The following is a 22,812-nucleotide window of genomic DNA, read 5'->3' on the forward strand; positions in this document are numbered from 1 at the left end:
TCCTTTTAGGAGTCATTGGTATGTTGCAAAGGTTCAAGAAGCAAGTCACACTTTTAGGGGCAAGGGTAGATGTGTGATGGCAGTTATTGTGAGGTAGCATGGAGGGCTAGGAAATAGAAATCGTATCTCCCATTCATCTTATCAATAAATAATGTAGCCATGTTCTCCTTTTTTAAATTATGTTGTGCATTTATGTTTTGTGACATGATATGATTTACCTTGCATGCATACGCAAAATTGTGCACGCAGTCAATTCCTGGTTGTTGATTATATAAGTATGCATGCACAAGCATGTGTGCATCACACACGCACTTGTGCACACATGCGCGCGAGTGCGCACGCGCATGCGCATGCGCGCACACACACAATCTTTCTCATGGATTCTTCTCATATTCTCATGGAGTAACTAAAGGGAAAGTGTAACATGAAACAATAACACAAATTTGTATGAAGAAAATATTCACAATTCATCATGAAATCATGTGAACATAGAGACAAACTGTTGCAATCATGTGTAGTTTCTCTTAATTGTTTGCGCAAGGTGATAAATTCCAAATCCCTGCCTTTAACATGCATCTGCACGTTCCATTATCTAAATGGTTAAAAATAGTCTTTCACAACCCAAGCTTTTCCAAATATATTTTTCCCCAAAGTTGTACAATATCTCATCAAGTAAACAAACCCTTTCTTATACAATCTTCCCAAGCTAGCAAAAGTTTACATTCACTATCATTATGCTATGTGGGTCTAAAACTAGCAAAATTTTGTATCCATTACCTTACATAAGGCTTAGAAAATTTAGCTGGCCCATCAACTTGGGCATGATTTGATTCATTCGGCACTTCTTGTTATTCAGATGTAACAAACACGAAAAAATTTCTCGAACTTGCAACAAGAATGATGTACACGTTAGTTTCTTAGAAATGATATTGAGCCAATGCAGAGAGTTGCATCTGCTTCCATCGAAACTCCATTAAACCATGCTAGATAAGCAAAGCTGATGTATTCTTTTTTCTTGGAATTAACATTCAAGCAATATAGTGATGATGCTTCTGGTCGCTCAAGGGAAGTATCATCTTCAGTTTATTCTGTAAAAGATGTAGATCAAAATGCATCCATACCAGATGCACACATTTTGATTTAAACCTGCCCCTAATCAACATGTACTTATGCAACCACATCCAATGGTGGCTTCAATTTTGGGATCTTGTCATGCTGTAGTTTGCTTCACTGATATTTTCACCAGACTCCTCAATGGAACTAGAACAGAAACCATTCAAATGCAAATCCCATGAATGAACATATTGTGGGAGAATTTTACCGTGACTTCCTCCACCTTCAAATTGTACTGCATATCTAATGCCTTACAAGGTGATTTTGGAGACCTAAATATAACTACAAAATTGTTTCATATCTGTACCTTTGGGGCCTTTGTTATTCTGTGCCCTTCAGCCACGACAGAGCAGAGGTCTTTCAAACCATTGCATCTTATTGCCTGCAGATTCCTTATATTAACCTAAATCATGAACCACTGCATGTTTGAAATTGTGCTATTGGTTGATATTTTCATGGTTTCCTGAAATCCTCCCCAGCATAGCGAACACTTCCCAATTCTTCCTCGATACGTAGAAGCTTCAAATACAACCAAGCTATTAGCAATGTCCCTAATTGCTAGGAATATGCAAGCAATTAAAAGAAAGTGCAGCATGACAGATACACTAAAGAAATTTACCTGATTGTACTTAGCAAGACGTTCACTTCGGCATGGCGCTCCAGTTTTGATCTGGGTGACAAAGTTACATCTCAGCTATTCTATAATGCATGGCAACAATGCAGACTTGATCTTCACAGAAGCTTGTGCTAGCTGAAGCATAGCACTACTGCAAAAATAAAACTGAGAAAAAAAAATTATGGCTGTAGATTTCTTAATGATAAGTTCAATGGCAGCACACCTGCCCACTTGCTAAACCAACGGAAAGATCAGCAATGAATGTATCTTCTGTCTCCCCACTTCTGTGACTGACCATCACTCCCCACCCAGCAGCTTTGGAATCCAGTGCAGCCTGAATGGACTCAGTGACAGATCCAATTTGGTTGACCTGGATTGGACCAAATACATGCCAGTAAGCCACTCAAGAAAGAGATTTTAAATTGTCTGTTTCCAGACTACAAAATCACTGTTGAAAGACCAAAAGAAACTATGAAGCTTAACCTAAATTATCAAAGGCCTTAGTCTGACCTTCAGGAGCAGAGCATTGCAGGCTTTCTTTCCTATAGCCTCGGCAATTTTCTTTGGGTTTGTGACCAGCAAGTCATCCCCAACAAGCTGTATATCAACAGAACTCTGCAAGCGAGCCCATGATTCCCAATCATCCTGATCAAAAGGATCCTCAATAGAAACAATGGGAAAATCTTTTACAAACTCCTTGTAAAGATTCCCAAGTGACTCGCCAGTGAGGACATCCTTCCCATCATTAGGCTGCTCTTTAAAAGCAAGGTCGTATGTTCCATCCTTGGTAAGGAACTCTGATGCAGCTACATCCATACCGATTTTAACCTGCATCATCAAGGAGAAGAAAAAAAAAAGACTTGCTCAGTCAGCTTCATGCGTTAACTACTATAACAAAAACATAAACCCAGCCCTTTATTATCTTGTTTTGAACAGCAATAATGCTAAAGCTTGCATGCAACTCTGACATCAGTTTGAATAACCGTAAATACCTCCACTGAAAAGAAAGTGTATTTCACCAGAGGCAAGGCTCTATTCTGAAGTGAAGCCAAGTCAACCACTTAAGCTAAACGCAAGCATGCAGCTTTTAGAAGCAACTGTGCTCCACAAGAGGCAAGACTATATTTGAAGTCATATAAACTGTTTAAGCTAGCGCAAACATGCAGCTCTATTATCTGCTTGACCATGACTTCAGTTTCAGCTGAAAATGCAGAAATTAAGATTCTATATGTGCCCTTCCTAGCAACCAAAAACCTCATTATATGTAACTGGGGGGCTTGTGTTATTCATAATTATCCAGAAACAATGTGCCTTTGACAGGTAGCTCTCTGATGTTAGCCCCATTTGATACCAAAATAGTTAGGATGTAGTGCTTATGTATGCCAAAATTGCCCAGCAATTGGTTCCTCAAAACCAAAAATCACCTCAATTTCAAACAGTGTATCTAGCTTCGCTGTGGCCTAAGAGATACTCAATAAAAGGATATTTTAAAAACTATACAGTTTAAAATATCCCACTTTCACACCATTTAATGAGACTTTGACTGCAGCTACTTCAAGTTTCAAACTCCCAAGCCATTACAAGATCAAAAATTGATCTTCTCATGAAAAAACGTTTTAATGTAAGGTCCTTACTGAAAGAGACCTATTTCGGTGTAAATATGAAGTCCAAAAGATAAATTACACTTGTGTTTGCACATCGTTTTAAGTTTAGACACTGGACCACTCTTCTAAGTGCATAAAACTTGAGGTCAGTTCTTGCTCAACACTTCACTTCAGCTATTGTCTCTCAGATTGAGAGTAAGCCACCATCTTATAAAAAATTTTGCTTGCACCAACAGTCTTACGTTAAGGACAAGTGTGTGAATCACATGATCATTACATGACACCATGAGCCTGCCAAAGCCTCAAGGCTATCACTGCAAATGAGCTTGCTGCCCATGAAATCTGACTGCAATGTCAACTAATGCTAGGCAAACATGACAGAAAATATCTGCAAACGTGAATGCCCCAAATGGCTGCTCAAATCTGAGCCAAATGCACAAATCTTCCCACAAACAATAACTGCAAATGATGGCTTGCAAAAGTTTGTCCTGCAAAACTACGTCCAAGAAAACTCTCTCGAAATCTGCTTAAATGCACAAGTCTTCCCACTGAGCGCTTGTAGACACCTGAAAAGGAGAATTCCCAAGGCACAAATGCCAATGCAAAGAAATGGCAGAAAAGGCACAAAGGAACAAAGGCCAATGCACAGAAATGGGAGAAAAAGCCCCAAATTTCTGGCAAGCCATGTGTGTGAAAATTGGAGGACAAGGCCTTACCAGGCTCCAAAAGCAATTGACTGCAAATTTAAGAGCACAACTGAGCCAACAACAGGGCAAATGAATAAGAATGTCAAATATCATTGTACCAGGCAAACCTTACTGCCATGTGCTGTCAACGAATCCCAAAGCCCCAAAATTTCGGTATGTCTAGAGATCATGAAGTCAATCAAGTTGGTCGTACAGAAAAATGGGATAAAGAACAATGCATATTACTACATGCAACTGTTTTCTTGAAGTACAGGTGTTCACAAACTCTCTAACATCACTCAGTATCTTCAGGCTCTATGCACACTTCATGGGATCTCAAACTTTCTATGGGACATCAAAGGCTCCGGCATCAAGAAAGCCAGGTTGAATTGGTAACTTGGAAGCCTATATCTGAGCACAAACTTGAGGCTTTGCACATGTCATTTTGATCACCTAAAAGGACAGATATCTGGCTTGTTTTCTCAAGTAAGCTGGCAACGTAGTCTATAATAAAAACACATGAAATGTTTCTGTCTTGACTTTTCAGATGTCAAGGATTATTAGTGAACGGTGATCAACCCTGAGGTATTCAATAATCAATGGAATCAGTAAATGGGAAGGTTGTTTGCAAAGTAAGAGTGCTTCTCTTCCTTTGTGTAATTCAAATCCTTCATTCGTTGCAGAAAATCCAGGCATTTATGCAATGATAGGTGCATTCACTATTTTGATAGGCCATGGAAGAACTCCTGATGTATAAGTAGCTTTTAGGTTTAAAAAACCTGCATTGTAGCCTTGTACAGGTTAAAGAAAGTTCAGATCTGATGCTCTGCAAATTTATTGATCAAAGCTCTCTGGGAAAGCAGCACCAGCACCATCTAGATATTGGAATGTCAGAGTGCAAGTATGAACTAAAACATAAAAGGAAAAATAAGTAACCTTGACAAAGAGTTGAGAGACCTCTAGTCTTGTCAGGTCAGATGCCATGTGCACAAATTCTGAGATCCAGCTTTGGCAGATCTGCTGCTTAGCAAGTTTCTTTGAATGATCAATGTTTTTTGCAAAGTAAACATCTGGAGCACTTTGACTTTCAGAAGGTATATAGATAGATGAATCCAGGAAGGTGCCCGAATTCATCCTCTAGGAACACAACAAATAGTGTATTTTCCATCTCATCACGATAGCAAACATGTCATGCAGAGAAAATGTACATGTGATGTGCCAGCCTATACAAGTGGTGGACTTTAAACTCAACTCAAATCCAAGTGAAGATTGATATTTGAGTTATGACATATAATAGATGATAGCAATAATGTGTGAAACCACAGTACAAATGGTGAGAATATAAGGAGGCTCTGTCAATGATTTGTGATTGTTGAGACCATACTCCTTGAACATGTAAGTTTCGTTGTGTGAAACTAAAGTACAAGTGGAGAAAAGGTAAAGAGGCTCTATCAAACATTTGGATGATTTATGATAGCAAACAAATTGTGTTGAGGCCATACTCCTGCTGTGCAATGCGCCAAATGTAAAGAATCAACTCAAATAAAAAGGAATGGTAGGACCTATTATACATGATAAATGATAATACCACACATCACAGTCTTGTGGGTGTAACATTCCTAGACTTGTTCACTTATCTCATAATTTCTATCACGGGCGATGGCACTAGTTCTTTCCTCCCAGCCTTCTCTCGTGGATCGCAATTTGCAACAGATACGGTTTGTTTTTCCTCATGCATATCCACAAGACCCACAACTCCCTAGATGGTTCCCTTTGCCACATGTCATCATTTTAGCCCTTTTCACTTGGTGCACCATTTACCCCTCTCTTGGGGCACATTAAAACCATTTGCCCCTTGGCATTATTGCACATGTAGGTGCACCTAGGCCTTAGCACACAGAACCACCTAGTCAATGCCCTTTCACCCTCACCTAGGACCTTGGCAGTTACTTCTCTTGACCATTTTATTTACGCACATTAAATATTACAGAAGTCGGTCATCTAAGAGAAAATGCCCACCGATCTTTCCGAGGTCATGCTATCTCGACTAGAGCATAACATTCCTTCCCTCTTCAAGCATCAGCATCCTCGATGATGAAATCTGGGAACACTCTCCGTAACTGGTATACGGATTCCCAAGTAGCTTCCGATAGAGGCTGACCATGCCATGCAACCAACACCGTGGGTATCTTTCGATTTCGTATTTGCATTGTTCCTCGGTCCAGGAGTCTTGCTGGTTTGCGTCTTGCATTATCCTCTATCTCCTGAAACAAAACCACACCTTCGATTAGTGAGTCACCAATATGCAAAAATTTCTTTAAACGAGAAACATGAAACACTGGGTGCACCTTACACCCCTGTGGCAATTCTAATTTATAGGCTACCTTGCCTATTCTCTTTAGAATTAACCACGGCCCACAGTATCGAGGTGATAACTTAGCACACCCTCCCAACGACTTCGAGCGAAGGAACTCTGAGAAAAACTTTTTCTCCTTCCTTAAATATTCTTATAGATCGGTTTTCATCCGCATACACCTTGGCTCTATCCATAGCCTGGCGGATATTAGCTCTCGCAAGTGCTAGCATCTCCCGCATCTGAACCACAAAGTTCGCGGCACTAGGCACTTTCTGAGGTACTCCAACTATAGTTGGATTGGCTGGTCTATAACCATAGTTCAGCTCAAACGGATTGAACCCGGTAGATGAATGTTTTCTATCATTGTAGGCAAACTCCAACAATGGCAACCACTTGTCCCATGTATGTTGCCTCAATGACACATATGCCCTCAGCATATCCTCTAAAGTCTGGTTGACTCTCTCCGTCTGACCATCGGTCTCAGGATGATCCCCACTACTCATTCCCAACTCAGTCCTTAGTGTCTCAAATACAGCTGTCCAAAAATGACCGGTAAATCTGACATCTCTGTCTGACGCTATGGATCTAGGTAATCCATGCAGACGAAATATATGTCTAATAAACAAATCCGCCACTTGCGGGGCACTAACAGACTCTCTAGTCGGAATGAAGTGAGCCATCTTGGTTAGACGATCAACCACCACAAGGATAGAATCATACCCTCCTTGTGTTGTAGGCAGCCCTACAATAAAGTCCATGGAAATGCTCTCCCACTTACTTAGTGGTATCTCCAAGGGCTGTAAAAGTCCGGGTGGCTTCACCCGCTCGGCCTTACTTACCTGACACGAAAAACACCGTGTCACATATTCATGAATATGATTTTTCATCTTTAGCCAAAAGAAATCTCGCTTCACGAGATCATATGTCTTCTCGACCCTTGGATGTCCCGCACACGGGCTATCATGGCACTGTCGAATGACTCTCTGCCTGAGATCATTCTGACTAGGTACTACAACCTTGCCATTTCTTTCTAGCATACCATCCCTTATGGTATATCTTGCATAAGTTTGGCCTTTTCTGGATGCCAGGTCATCCTTTTCATTTTCCCCGGGTTTTAACACATGAGCCTTAGGCCATAAGCTCTGGACAAATTCGTCCACCTTTTGAGTTTCTCTGATCTCGGTCATACTCTCTAATACCGTACCGTGAAACTCAGGTTGTGCATAATGCGAGACAACGCATCAGCCACCTTATTATCTTTTCCTCTTCGGTACCGAATCGTTAAATTAAACTCCTGCATGAGCTCTGCCCACCTAGCTTGGCGGCCCCTCAAGTCAGGCTGTTTACTAAAATGTTTCAGAGTATCATGATCCATATCCACATAAAACTCTGAGCCATACAAATAATGCCTCCATGTTTTCAAAGCATGGATAACAGCATACAACTCCAATTCATGAGTTGGCCAATTCCTTTGAGAGGGAGAAAGCTTCTTGCTTTCAAAGGCTACTGGCCTTCCCTCTTGAAGGAGAACTGCTCCTACCGCAATGCCACTTGCATCGGTTTCTAGGAACAACGGTTTCTGGGGATCAACTATTTTTAACACCGGTCCTGTGACCACCGGTCCTGTGACCACAGCTTGTTTTATGGTGTTAAAACTTTCTTGTTGATTCTGTCCCCAAATAAAAGGTACTTTATCTGAGGTCAGATCAGTCAATGGCGATACTATTTCGGAATATCCTTTGATATGCCTTCTATAAAATTAGACAAATCCCAAGAATGATCGCAACGCGGTCAGACTCTGAGGGATTGGCCAAGTTAGTATCGCAGCCACTTTCTTCGGATCCATTTCTACCCCCTGTGGAGTAATTATGAACCCTAAATATTCAAGCCTAACCATACATAGTATAGTTTTCTTTTTATTTACATTTCCTCAAAGTACTGAACACTACTCTTAAGTGTTCACGATGCTCAGTAATACTTTTACTGAATATCAGGATATCGTCAATAAAATATACTACAAACTTTCCGATATACGGACGTAGTAAATCGTTCATAAGCATGACGAATGTCGCTGGAGCATTGGTAAGTCCGAAGGGCATTACCAAAAACTCATAATGACCAAACCTGCTTCTGAAAGCGGTTTTATGCACATCCTCGGCTCTAATCCGGATCTGATGGTAGCCACATTTAAGATCTATCTTGCTGAAAATCACAGCTCCATGTAATGCATCTAGCAAATCATCAATCCGAGCCATCGGATACCTATGCTTAACAGTGATATTATTCAATGCTCTGTAATCTATACAGAGGCGAAACATATCATCCTTTTTCTTCTTTAATATCACTGGCGAAGCAAAAGGTGAGAAACTTGGTTGAATCTGCCCCAACTTGGGGTATTCTTCCAGTTGTCTACGCACCTCCGCCTCTTCAGTAAAACTCATTCTATAGGGAGGTCTATTCACAGGTTCTGCCCCGGGGATCAGTTCAATCTTATGCTGAACTTTCCGCTCTGGAGGTAACCCATAAGGTAGTTCATCCCTAAAACATTCAGAGAACTTCTCTGATATCTCTTTAGCCAACTCAGCCATTTCCCCATCTTGGGTAGCCTCAGTGCTAGTCGATGCATCATCAATCGACTCTTCGATGCTATACACAGACATAGAAACTCTTTCGGAGTCCTCCGAATTTCTATGGCTGAAATCAGTGGTCCTCAAGGTAAATCCTTTTCACCTCGCAAAACATATTCTACCCCGTTCATCTTGAACTGGTAAATATGCTTCTTCCAATCAATCGCTGGATTTTTTTCGAAAATGCCAGGCCATGCCTAGGGCTATATCTACGTGAGCAAGTCTGGTCAATTCAAAGTCCAGCTTCTCAACATAGTCCTGAATTCGAAGTTCCAACTGGGTAACCCTTTGGTTCCATACTTCAGTTCAACTTCCGTCCGCCATCCTGACTGTATAAGCATAGTCAGACGGACTAGTTTTCAACTTGAGCCTCTTAATAAGCTTCGGTTGATTACATTGTGTGTTGACGCTGAGTCAAACAACACAATCACATCATGATTGGCTACTTGCCCTTTCATTTTGATCAACTCGGGCTCATCGAAAACCGTATACCCCGTTGCTGCGGGCTTTGAAAGGATGTTATCAGGTGCACCGCTTACTAACTTAGTAACAGACACACTTAACAACACAGGTACTAACCTCTGAGAAGGTCCCGCCAATTGCATGACTCTCTTGCATTTCCACGTCGCATTCAGATATTATCAAATTAGCCGTGCGACGGTCTTTATTCAGTGGACAATCTTTCCACTGATGTCGCTGAAGGCAGCCGAAGCACAATCCTTCTTTTCTAGCTTTCTCTTTTTGTTCAGGGGTCAACGAGGACTTTGACCAAGCCTGGGCTGCCATTGGAGTTATTTTCCTTTTCACCCCAACGGTGGTACTTGTTTTTGCTGGTCCCTCAACCGGCTTCACCTGCTTGGTTTGGCCACTTGGCTGCGAGACACTTGTCTTTGAAGTCCATTTCCTCTGAAATCCCCCTTTTCTCGGGTACTCATACTGAGTCCCTGCCTGCACAAATCCACTTGATCTGCCTCTGGTATCCTCATAGTTCAGGGCTACTGCAATAGATTCATCTAATGTAGTCACATATTTAGCCCGAACTTCCATTTTAATTTTGTCGTTCAGTCCATAGATATAGTCTTTTAACTGAACCGACAGAGGGAGAGGGTCTGTTATTTTCATGACACATTCCCTGAACTTGTCAGTGTACTCTGCCACCGACAAATTCCTCTGACGAAGGTTTCTATAAGCATCCCAAGCTCGGGACTCTTCGTCAGGTGGAAGAAAGTGTTTCTTAAATTCAGCTTTAAACCCTTCCCAGGTGGTAACTTGATCTTTCTGTTGCTTTATCCACCATCTATCCGCTGCCTCAATAAACAGGTGAGTGGCCTCACGGATTTTCTTTAGATCAGATCTGATTTCACAAATGGCGAAGGCTTCTTCCCACTTGTGTAACCAAACCTCGATCACATCAGAACTGCGCTCGGTCATCCGACCAACGTACTTCTCCGGTCTATAGTTAGCAATATTAGGCACCTTGACCCTCGCACGCTTTGATGAATGTATACTGGGCTCTGGCTCTGCTGGAGCTTTGCCCTTATCAAATCTAGATGATCTAGCCGACAAGGCTTGCACCATCTCCCTAATCTCATTCTGACCAGCATTCACTTGAAGCTGTTGGTTCATAATTTGCTGTAAAGCATCTTCTAATACCGAAATCCTACCCACCAGAGTAGGTGTTGTGTGATGTGACATTTGTTGTGTAGACCGTGCTCTAGACTCACTAGGATTCACCCTGGAATCTTATCCTTCTGCCTCCATAGTTTCAAAAGGGAAAATATATTTTGTTTTTGTTTTTTTTTTTAAAATAAAATTCCCTTTTGTTATGCAGGAAAAATCAACGATAGCCTCTGCTGTATAGAACAACTCGACTGCAAACTCGGATTTTGACAAAAAAAAGAAAAAGAATTGCTCCCTAGAATCTCCACGCAATCCAAGTTCATATGCTCCTCTTTCTCAAACGTACAGTCTCCCTATAACCACAAGAAAAGAAGTCCCTCCAATCGCTCTATCCGAGAGCAGGCTATCATCTTACTGAATCGAACCCCCTTCAACATCTACGGTTCCTGGATCACGCCCGCTTTCGCAGTCAATGTCGATATCAACTGCTTTGCTGCAAGCACCTGACTCGCCATGTCACTACGGCTTCCCAGACTTGTCAGGAGACTTCCTTCCTGATGCAGGTCCCCCTTCGAAGTCCAGTCCAAATAGGCTGTGCAGGGGCGTTCGAATGCCTCGGAGGCGGTGCTTCTGCAGATCAGCAAGCGAAATGCGACCGGATATGCGGGATATTGACTGACGTGACGCCTTTACACTACGTAGACTATCATCCCGCTCCACCCGAAGTCACCTACGAACTCCAGTCAAACCGGATTTAGAGAGCCTACGAAATACGTTCCGTGCGGGTACGGACAATTTTCGCGTCGCTCATTCAACTGGGATCGTCCAAACCTACGCAGCACATCAGCCAGCCTGCTCTCAGCCACCACGAAGGTTCCCCTCACACCGAATTCAACCGCCACGGAAGTCTTCGTCACGGCCAACGATCCTCCCGTCCATCACACGTCACGAACAGGCGATGCAAATGATAACCCTGCGTCACCTCTGCGCTCCAAGCCTTTCTTCCGTCACCCAGCTCGTATCTCTTCCCTTGATCTCTTTCCTTGCCTTGAGCTCTGATACCAATTGTTCACTTATCTCGTAATTTCTATCACGAGCGATGGCACCAGTTTTTTTTCTCCCAGCCTTCTCTCGTGGATCGCAATTTGCAACAGATACGTATCTTTGTTTTTCCTCATGCATATCCACAAGACCCACAACTCCCTAGATGGTTCCCTTTGCCACATGTCATCATTTTAGCCCTTTTCACTTGGTGCACCATTTACCCCTCTCTTGGGGCACATTAAAACCATTTGCCCCTTGGCATTATTGCACATGTAGGTGCACCTAGGCCTTAGCACACAGAACCACCTAGTCAATGCCCTTTCACCCTCACCTAGGACCTTGGCAGTTACTTCTCTTGACCATTTTATTTACGCACATTAAATATTACAGAAGTCGGTCATCTAAGAGAAAATGCCCACCGATCTTTCCGAGGTCATGCTATCTCGACTAGAGCATAACAGTGGGGGGTTGGTTCATTGAACCAATTGCATTATAAACAAGATTTATATGCACAAAGAACCAGCAACACCAAGGATTGGGCTTTTAAGTTAAACACCAACATCCATCTGTACTGAAGCTAGTTTTTGCAAGGGTATTCAGGAAAAGGTACGTGCAGTTTTATGGAAGAAAATTTGTTGTACCTTCCACATTTGAGTAGGATGATTACATGGCTCATTAAGACAAATGCATGCCCACAAATATATACAATAATTTTCTAATTATTAAATTGTGGTGAAATTCATAATTTGTTAACTGTTTTGAATCTTTTATTACCTGTTTCTTGAGATACATGTAAGTGTAAGATAGAAGCAAGTATACTTTAGGTGGCTTAAAAAGCATGGTGGAAAAAGAGAAATACCTTGCCAGTGTAACCGGCCTTCTCAATGGCATCCAATAGAAGAACCAGACCTTCCCTATTGTCCTGAATGTTTGGAGCAAATCCGCCCTCATCCCCAACATTACATGCATCTTGTCCATACTTTTTCTTTATAATGCCTTTTAAAACCTGGTAAACTGATATGATCGTAAAACAAATATGGGGTTCATAAGAAAACAGAATGGTTAAGAGCATAATTGACACATAATAACTTTGAACTTTTCTCTTAGGTGATTGTTTGCTCCTTACCTTCACTACCCATTTGCATGGCTTCCGCAAACGAGGAAGCTCCTATTGGCAAAATCATGAACTCCTGCATTGCAAGCTTGTTGCCAGCATGACTACCGCCATTGATTACGTTGAAAGCTGGGACCGGCATCACAAGGTCTTTGGTTCCAGCAATTTGCTGAATATGCTTATACAGAGGTACTCCATCAGCTCCAGCACCTGCTCTACATATACTGAGGGAGACCCCTAAAATAGCATTGGCACCAAGCTTGGCTTTGTTAGCAGTTCCATCTAACTCTAGCATTAGATTATCCAGCTCCTTCTGATTCCTGTAATAGAGGACAAAGCAGCTTCGTCAAAGACTACTAATTCAAAACTAGAAAGTGCAGAACTAATTGCAACTTCCAGACCAGCAGATGCCTATATTACATCTGTTTGGAAGAATGAGCGATACTAGGAACATGTCACTTGCACATCTCATTGAGCAGAACACTTAAAGATATTTTTACATTGCCAATGCTGGATAAGCTATAGGTATAATAGTCCCACCATAATAAGAACAGCATAACCCAAAAGAGCACATCCCTTCTGGGCCTTCCAAGCAGATGTTTGTGAAAATGTACAGAACTCCAAGCAAGTTGAGGAATCTCAAGCTTCATGAGACTAAACACATTCACATGCCGTGGGTATACTCACATTACAAACCCAATCAATGCAATACCATTCATGCAGTGTTCTTATAGGCATCCCTCCAACAGACCTCATCTTTTTGAAGACTTAGAGGCATTTCCTATGACAAATAAACTAATCTAAATTACAGTCTATGCATAATCCATACATCGCAGAGCCTGCAGTTAAACAAAAATCCCATGTGCTGCAAGCTCTTACACCTAGACAAGTGTGTATTCACTTAATCTTGCAGTGCAGCATCTACATAAGGCTATCTGTAACTCAGCAGTCCAAAACAGAACTGAGAAGGGCCCATGCCTTATCATATCCTGTGGAAATTGTCAGACCAAATTTCAGGTGGTCTTACTAGCCCAGCTTGGAAATACCTTGAGGTGCGAAGAACTGAACTGGCTGACCTCATCAGTCAACCAACCAGTTGAGACCAAGCTCGTGTCCATAGCTCCCAGGGGTTTCGGAAACGGGGAAACAGAAACGGGCGGGAAACGGTGTTTAGGAGTTTCGGTCACCAGAAGAAACGGTGGAAACGGAGTTTTTGTTTTTAAGGTTAATAAAAAATATATTATATATATAATTATTAATACATATGTCATACAACAAGAGAGGACAACGAGGAGGGGAGGAAAAGGCAAGGGCTGAGGAGAGCAAGGAGAAGAGGGCAAGGGCTGAGGAGAGCAAGGAGGAGAAGAGAGGGCAAGGGCTGAGGAGAGCAAGGAGGAGGGGCAGCGGGCTGAGAGGGGGATTGTAGGATGAGAGGAGAGCAAGAGGAGAGACTGGAGGAGAGCAAAAACTGCCCTACCTGCCGATGGGGTTCTAATTCTTACTCGGTGGTTGAGGTGGGTGTGTATGTGTGCTGGTACTTTTGCTTCTATAGCTGAACATTGGTGTCTACAAGCTCTTACATTGCTGCTCTATATATATGTTTCCTTGGCTAAATTCCAGAGGCACTGCAAAAACTTTTATATATTAAAAAAAAAAAAAAAGAAATTGGCCTGCCCGAAACGCCGTTTCTGGTTTCGGAAACGGCGAACCGTTTCTGGGTGCTATACTCCTGTCCTTGACCAGTCAAGTTTGACCAGGTCCACATTACCAATAATGAATCATGCAGTGAGACAGATGACCCTATTGAAAATATTGAAATTTTAGATCATTCTTGCTGAAATGCCCTGCAGCTTGAAGGCCATTTACAAGGGCACCCAACTTTGGAAGTGACGAGCTTCTTTCTTCTTTGCGAAAGCAATTGGGATACTCACTAGCCCTATATGCAATATACATAGATAAGCAAATGTTATCCTATAGTCTACCATCCTTTGAGGAGTTTACATATGATAACTCATTTGAAAACACATGTAAAAACTTTAATATTACCCTGCTCTGGCGATCGTCTTGAGAGGCAAGAGCTCAAGAGAAGGCTGATTTTCAGTGAAAGTGTGAACATCCCTGGTGGTCAGGCTGTACCTAACTAGGACACGTGGAGACCCAAGGAATTGGAAAGGTATCAACTCAAATCAATAGACTTGAGCGGCTGAGGACACATAGACAGACATTAATAATTGGGTGATATAGGCAATGGCTCACTTGGATTGGTAGACTTTAATCTCGTTTACGCTAGTCTTTAGTTAGACTACATGCCGATCGTAAAATGAATAAAAAATGAACTTATTTCATTCTTTTATGTGCTGGGTGGCTGCAATGGACCAAGGGGTGGTTTTAATGCAGAGGATCAAATGATTCTAACTTGTGGAAAAGTCAAAATGTAGATCCGATGTGCTCAATGCGTAGAGCAAGATTTGTAGATCATTTTTGCTTTACATTCATGAGCTTGAACAGCCTCCTGATCATCCTTGGCTCAACAATCAACCGTGCATAGCTATTGCTAACAATCCTGTCACACATGGTCATACTAAATGCATTGATATTAAGTATCATTTCATACAGAAGAATATCAGGATGGTCTTCGATGAATGAACAATAGTTTTCGTGTCAAGGGGGAATCTTGTAATATTAACCCCAAAAGAACTTTCATTATATTCCGACATATATAAAATGCCTTATTTGTTCTAAGGCATATCAGATTAGTCACAACGTTTTGTTCACTATTTATGACTATATTTCTTTCTCGAGGTCTATATGACCAACCTACTCATGCAATACATCCACTCATTATCTGTTTCTCGCATTACTTGGCATTACAATCTTGTGATTCTCTTCTTGGAGTCTTCTCAGACACATGAGGAAAAATTGGATCTATGCCCAACAGAGAGGAACAAAATCGGCACATGTAAAGGACCTGGCATGGCTCCCCATAACAGAGAGACCTTTACCGATTAAGTTCACAACCTCAGGAGTCCAACTTCACAAAACCTTCATAGCAGCAGGCACACTCACCCCGTTTGGTGCTATCACCAGATGCTTTCCACAGCCATCTTCTCTGCAGTATGGGCAATTTAACTCACAAAGGCCCGTAGCAGTTTATTTAAAGCCAAAGCAAACGTCACAATAAGACAATTTTCGTTTTCCCACAATAGTTTCAATGTGGTGGAGTTGGGTAAAGATGATGAGAAGTACCTATTGGACTAAACATACTATCTTTACCCAACTTCATCTCATTCCAGTAAAATAATGTGCATCGTTCAATTGGAAGAAGAATTGAAAAGAACAAGTAGCATTTGAGATTTCTTAGGAGTGGTTGTCCGTTTATGCAGGAAGAGGAGAAATATAAAGGCAACAGGCATGCCTTGATTTCTTAGTTACGAAGAATTATGGCAAGCTAAAAATTACCTTTAATGTAAGATATCTACAGAACGCTTGCTAGAACTAAGAAAGGAGCCAGCCAGTTCTATACAAAGCGAATGACTCAGTCCACTAAACGCTATCACAAAAATTCAAGGTCTGCGAAATTCGGGAACAAGAGGACTGGGTAAGCTTCCAATCTTTGTCCGCAACAAGACGTGCGTTCTCGATCCCAGTTCTAAGCTGTACGAGCTTGTCTTAAGTATAAGTTTCTCCAATTGCTGGTTTCTGAAGCAGATACTTAGTGGTGGTCTTTCTAGTGAAACCACAAACTATTTAAAACCAAGCATGCATACTGTGCATGGCGAGTAAAACTTCCAACTCGAATGATGAATTGTAAAGGACAAGGGACAAAGAAATGAACGCTAGAGACGATGAATGAGAGAGATATATGCAGAGGTCACAGGTGGTATTTTATTATCCTTAGAGACGCTGCGTTAATTAGCCCTCTCCGAACACCATCTACCTGTCACAGTTCGCAAGGGGAGAGAGAAGCAGCTCACCTAGTATCGAGGCCTACAAGCTTAGGTGCCAAGATCTCATTGATGTTTTTCACCGCCTGCAGCACACCCTTCCCCCCGTACACTGCCTTGTCCCCGTCTCTGAGCTCCAGGGCTTCATAAATTCCCGTGGAGGCTCCACTGGGGACTGCCGATCTATAAACTCGGTCGGTCTCGAGATCTACTTCCACGGTGGGGTTACCCCTGCTATCCACGATCTGCCTAGCTTTGATGGACTTGATGTTAGTGGCGCGACCCACTTCGATTTTCGAGGGAGAGGCGACGGCAGAGGCGACGGGGAAGGAGGGAAGGGAAAGGGGGAGGGGAGGGGGGGGGGGGAGGAGGATGGATTGGCGAAGGAAAGGGGAGTGAGAGGAAGGCAAAGAGAAGGAGGGGGAGGCCATGGATGGAGGAGTGGAGGAAATGGGTGGGAGGGCGGAGGGAGGGAGGAGGCTATGGAGGTGAAAAGGGGGTAGATTGGGATGAGCTTTGGGGGGAGAAGAGCACAGAGCTCGCCAGAGAACTCTCCAAAGCTCGCAGTTTGGAAGTTGCTGCTTAGTCTATTTGTCTGCTTGCTCTCGAGTTGACGGAGAGTCTGAGGAATACAGGGGCGTCCTCCCACGTGGCACCGCCTCCCTCCCAACCACTAACGACCCTTCCTCCTCTCATGACACACTCAACCCCCCACTTTGTATTCCCCCCCCCCCCATTCCCGAGCATCGAAACCCGTTCTTGCTCCAGTTCCAGCTCTACCCGCGAGTTGCCATCTCAAGCAATTATGCCGTCTCATGCCTCCGTTTGCTCATCCTCCCCCCAGCCTCGAATTCCTGGGTTCCATGTTGTAGCGTTCCTGGTGCCACACTCGAGACGAGATTTTGCCCCCTCTCCACCCCGCGGCATTACAAAGCCCGGACTTTTTTGAGAAAGAATTCATAGCTCATAGTCAACTATGTCCAAAATATTAGATGAACGTTTGGAAACCTTAGCAAATATGCCATACAAGCAATACTCTGCTGAGTCGCCAAAAGCACTAGCATTTTGCCATCGCAGCAATGCATGGGAAAGGCCTCTAAGAATTGAGCATTTGCTCCGCCAAGCTACTCATTACCGAGACGTTTAGCCATATCCAAGGTGGGGCCTTGCAAACTTGCCACTGTCTAAGATCCAAACAAGCTCTATACTGCCAACAAGCTCGAGATGCCATTGCCTGACATCCCAACATTGTTGTTTTGCAAGTTGGCACCGAAATGCCTGGCTGGAGAGTGTGAAATTCCATCTCTAGCAGGGTAGTATAGCACTTGAACTCGGCATCAACGAGCAAGACATCATGCCATAGGAATAGCATTGGCGATGGCATTTTCTGGCTATCTCGCTCACGTAGCCATGAGCAAACACGAGCTTTAATTGATGTTTTGCCACATCTCTATCCTCGTGATGGCAATGACCATGCCAACCATTACCCCTCGATCCTTGTGCAAAGGTTTGCCAATGCATTTGATTTTATTAACTCTACGAGACCTATGTCCCCCCCCCCAATGAGCTCAATTTTCTTAACTCTATTGGACGTCCTTTCCTGCCCCCCCAACTTATCCTAGTAAAATTGTGCTCAGAGCCATGGGAATAGGTGCTACAACCTTCTTTTTGCATGCTAAGGATACTTTTCACTACAGAGGAACATAGTCCTCCAACCCAACCAGATCCGAGTGGGTTATCCTTGCTTGCAAGATCTAAACCACTTGTCGAGTCAATGTCAAAGACAACAATTCCCAATGTCGAATGCTACATCTAGGACAGGTATAGCTGATTGTATTAGCTATTGAGCTGAAATTTTTCTTATCGAGTTAAGTCATCGACTAAAACCGTCCAATTGATCATTCTAGCTTTGTTTGATAAAATGGACTTTTTTAAAACCAAGCAAACAAAATTTTTATTAGCAATCTTGGTAATATGGCTTTGATTGGAGAATATAGATCAATGCTATACTTCCATCGATTTAGTATGCTCAAAAAAGCTCTTGTCTCTACTGATGCTATCCTTTAGATGTAGCCATCCAGACATCATGGTGCATTTGCTTTCTAAAGGATAAGTGGAATTGTACAAAGTAGTGATTTCAAGGAGGAGGGAAAATTTGGGAAGTTCTACAATTATTTTTTAAATAAATATGTATATTTATTAAGAAAAAAAGGAGTGGGTGTAGCCCTACAAATCGTGTCAAAGCAATCACCTAGACTCCAAAGCCTCAACAAGCAGAAACACCTCCACCTCTTTGAATTCCCACCACTACTAGTGCACAGCTACATAAACCTACTCTTATCATTTTACCTACTAGGGCATAGCGAGTGCACAGCTCCAAAAACCTACTCTTATCATTGGCAAGATCATCTCTGTCCTATGCTAAAAAATGATTAAGTTCGACAAGAGCAGATAGAGTACAACATGCGTGCTCTTACCCTTTGCTAAATATATGCTAATGATGAGATAAATCCAACCACATCCCTTCATCAAACAAAGACTATCAACTTTGAAGACAAAAGCGATGCCACACCCTACACTCCTAATGGTTTAGACATGACCAAAAGATGTAAGAGTCTAAGTTGCATTAATTCGCTTGAAAAAAAATTCGATTCGAAAAATCGTGATTTTCCCGAATTAAAACGAATCCAACGATTTTTCCTAATTTATTTGTATGAATAGGTTATTCGTACGAATAAAGATATTCGTACGAATAATTGATGTTATTTGTATGAATAAACGTAGTATAAATTTGAGACAATTGTTATTTTTGGTATTCGTACAGGTGTATTCTTGAGCCACCTGCTTGCCTACTTGCCACCTCTTAGTTGCCTACCTGCTATTCCATACCTACCAGCTCTCGTCATACGTACCTTACTACACCTTACTTTTGTTGTAGTCTTTCATTAGTAATCAATGTTTCTCTTTCTCTTGTTTTGTTTAAGACTAGCACTCATCTCTCTTAGGAGTGGTGTGTGTTGCAGTCTTTTTAAATTGTTTAATATTTATTTTGTATTGTATTTAAGTGTGTAGACCAGAGGCTGGCACTCATCTCTCTTGCGAGAGTTGTGTGTTGCAGTCTGTTTTTGTCGTGTTTTGCAATTTTAATTATAATATAAATAATTATCTTTTACCTGAGACTAGCACTCATCTCTCTTAAGAGAGTTGTGTGTTGCAGTCTCAGTTTTTATAAAAATGTATGTTTGTAGGAACTCTTGGACTAGCACTCATCTCTCTTAAGAGAGTTGTGTGTTACAGTCCATGCTTAGTGATGTTTTCATAGATGCTTATTCTGGCACTCATCTCTCCCTTGAGAGTTGTGTGTTACAGTCTAAGTTTAGATATGTTTTCAAGTACTTAGTCTAGCACTCAACTGTCCCTTGATAGTTGTGTGTTGCAGTCTAAGTTAGATATCATGCAACGTTGTCTTAGACACTTAGTCTAGCACTCAACTGTAGTTGTGTGTTGCAGCCTAAGTTAGAAATCATGCGATGCGCTTTTAGACACTTAGTCTAGCACTCAACTATCCCTTGATAGTTGTGTGTTGCAGTTGAAGCCTAGTGTCAGATGGTGAAGTCCACCATTAGGTTATACCTAGGTCATTTTTTGTGTTTTGATTTTCTATAGTATGTTACATGATTTGAGGCTTGAGCTTGAGTTGAGAGCATATGCGCTCTCCCATTGCTTGACATATTCTCCCATCCATCCCCTTGCATACAACATTATATCAATATAATTAGAGCTTCATCCATCGCTTCTATCACCTATCATATTCTTCTATCACTCTATACTGCATTCAACACAAGTACAATATCGTCTATCTCTTCAACTTCGCTGTTGTCACTGAGTAGCTCTCAAGCTCGTCTTCCTCTTCACTGAATGTACCCTCAGCAACTAATTTTGTAGTCAATCATTGTCCAATAATTCTCATTACAACGGCTTCGCTTGCTGCCCTAGCCGCAACATTAAATCCTTTCAACAATCGTAGACTTTCAAAGCAAAATACCAAATCTGCAGCTCTTGATGGCTTTAAGCAATTGCGTCTCTTAGAATGAATAAAATCGTATGCACTCCAATTTTGCTCACATGCACCTGATGATGTAGCAACAGATAGCACACAAGTTGCAACATGCTGTAACTCCAATGTCTCTCCACCATATTCCTTCCACCAAGTAGGTGCAATAATCGTCTTAATAGCATCAAGATTCCAAGGATCTCCAAAAGAGCCTTCGCGATTTGTATATCTCACTTGTTGCTAGTAGGCCAGTTTTCCTTGATCTCCAGGAAGTAACTTTTTACAAACCTCTCGAAAGTTATGACTTCAGGATTCTATGATTGAGCATGCATTTGATATTGTGGATGTACTGCAAACGCAGCTCCATGCAAAGGGTTGTGCATTCGCTTCCATCTCTTATCGGCAAAATATACCATTTGTTGCTTCTCCCTAGGAGCAAAGCGCTCAAATTCTTTAACTTGTCGTATTGCTTCTGACATCTTCCAATACACTTTACCCATAACAAAGGCATCAGCATCAACCATCCTCAATACTGTTACAAATGGTTCTACACCTTCTTTTATTCTTTCAACATTTTTCCAAAATAGAGATGATTGTACAAGATGTACACATTTAGAGCCTGGTATTGCATACTGCATCTTTTTTTCTAGCCAATTCGCCCATCGTCTATCAGCAGCAGTCTCGACTAAAGCTTGACGCACTTCCAACAATCTAGCAAGAACTAGAAAAGAAGTGGCAAATCTAGTTTGACAAAATTGCCTAAGTTGCTTCACAGAGTGCTCTCTGAATACTGCATGCAAGTATCGATGACTGTTTATAAAACTCACTACGATGTTGGTTGCACAAATGGCAATTGTCCAATATCCTTCAACAATAAGTTGAGAGTATGAGTGCCACATGGCACCCATGTCAGAGTGGGATACTTTGCCATGACCATCTCACCTGTGGTCTTGTAATTTGATGCATTATCTGTTACTAATGCAGTAACATTCTCACTGCCACCAACTTTGCTGATTGCTCTTTCATATATTTTTACAATATATGCCGAAGTTTTTCCTTTTAGAGACATATCAATACTCTCCAAAAACATAGTTCCCTTGGGAGTAATGCACATTACATTTATCAAGGGTCTAGCCTGCTTGCTAGTCCATCCATCAAATGTAAGAGTGCACCCATATATAGGAATAAAGTCCAATGTCTTTTTTTCCAAGCAATCCGCCACAGTTTGTTTAACTCTATCAAGATGATTGGTACGCATTTTATAATAATCTGGCAAAATAAATCCTAGTCTAGCACATGATTTCAAGGCATTACGAAACGTGTCATCTCTCATGACATTGAATGGTATACCATTTTTAACAAATACTTCTGTCCATCTTAAGTGCTCTTCATGCACTTGTTGTCGAAGAAATCCATCCTCTATAGAAGATTGTTCTCCCTTTTTTCTCTTCTTTACCTGACACAAACACTAGTTGCATCAAAACTCACCTGCGACCCCCTTGCTAGCATATCTACATCACCTTCATGTATGGATACACTCCTCACATTTATTGGTGCTTCTCCTTCAACCATCTCATCAACCTCAGTGATCACATCTTGTTGATTTGCACAATTTCTTATTAGGGTCGGATTAGCCACTTTCTTCACTTTCTCTAAATACGATTTGCATAATGGAAGAACATCAGACGGAGTGCATGTGCAAGCTCCAATGTCACTGCCTATTCCGAGAAAATGTTGCTTGATGCGAGTAGAACCACCTGTGAATTTGTGTCCACAATATTTACACTGCAAGAAAGAGACTGAGGCATGTACTTTTTGTATCTCCATCACGTATGACCAAATCTTGCCGCGCACCATGCTTTTGAAGTTGCCAAAAACAAAATGCAAAAAAAACTAATTTGAGTATATAATAGAAACATATTGCAATACACATTTTATAAAAAACAACACATATCCTTTGAAAAACACATTCAGGCATGCAATATATTAATTGTCATTCAATCACGCTCTTTTAAAATTAATTCACATTCTATT

General features: G+C 41.7%; 1 protein-coding gene across 1 annotated transcript; it reads right to left on the reverse strand.

Annotated features, from left to right (window-relative positions):
• Window positions 1–861: 861 nt before the first annotated feature.
• Window positions 862–17,299, reverse strand: LOC147889575 (enolase 1, chloroplastic-like). Its single transcript, XM_087391495.1, has 7 exons — window positions 16,755–17,299; window positions 12,793–13,100; window positions 12,526–12,680; window positions 2,240–2,557; window positions 1,953–2,099; window positions 1,733–1,783; window positions 862–1,632 (listed from the first exon to the last, which is right to left on the reverse strand). The coding sequence occupies exons 1-7, from the start codon at window positions 17,153–17,155 to the stop codon at window positions 1,567–1,569; spliced, it is 1,446 nt and encodes a 481-aa protein (XP_087247621.1). The 5' UTR covers window positions 17,156–17,299; the 3' UTR covers window positions 862–1,566.
• Between the last annotated feature and the right edge of the window lie 5,513 nt (window positions 17,300–22,812).

This window comes from Dipteris shenzhenensis, chromosome 20 (assembly GCF_047967505.1).
Source record: "Dipteris shenzhenensis isolate YYH24624 ecotype China chromosome 20, Dip_SZ_1.0, whole genome shotgun sequence".
NCBI classification, from domain to species: Eukaryota; Viridiplantae; Streptophyta; class Polypodiopsida; order Gleicheniales; family Dipteridaceae; genus Dipteris; species Dipteris shenzhenensis.

Coding starts and splice junctions, on each gene's coding strand:
- LOC147889575 (XM_087391495.1), bottom strand. CDS start 17,155: ATGGCCTCCCCCTCCTTCTCTTTGCCTTCCTCTCACTCCCCTTTCCTT. Junction 12,681..12,792: donor CATGCAAATGGGTAGTGAAG/GTAAGGAGCAAA, acceptor CGATCATATCAG/TTTACCAGGTTTTAAAAGGC. Junction 2,100..2,239: donor GCAATGCTCTGCTCCTGAAG/GTCAGACTAAGG, acceptor GGTCCAATCCAG/GTCAACCAAATTGGATCTGT.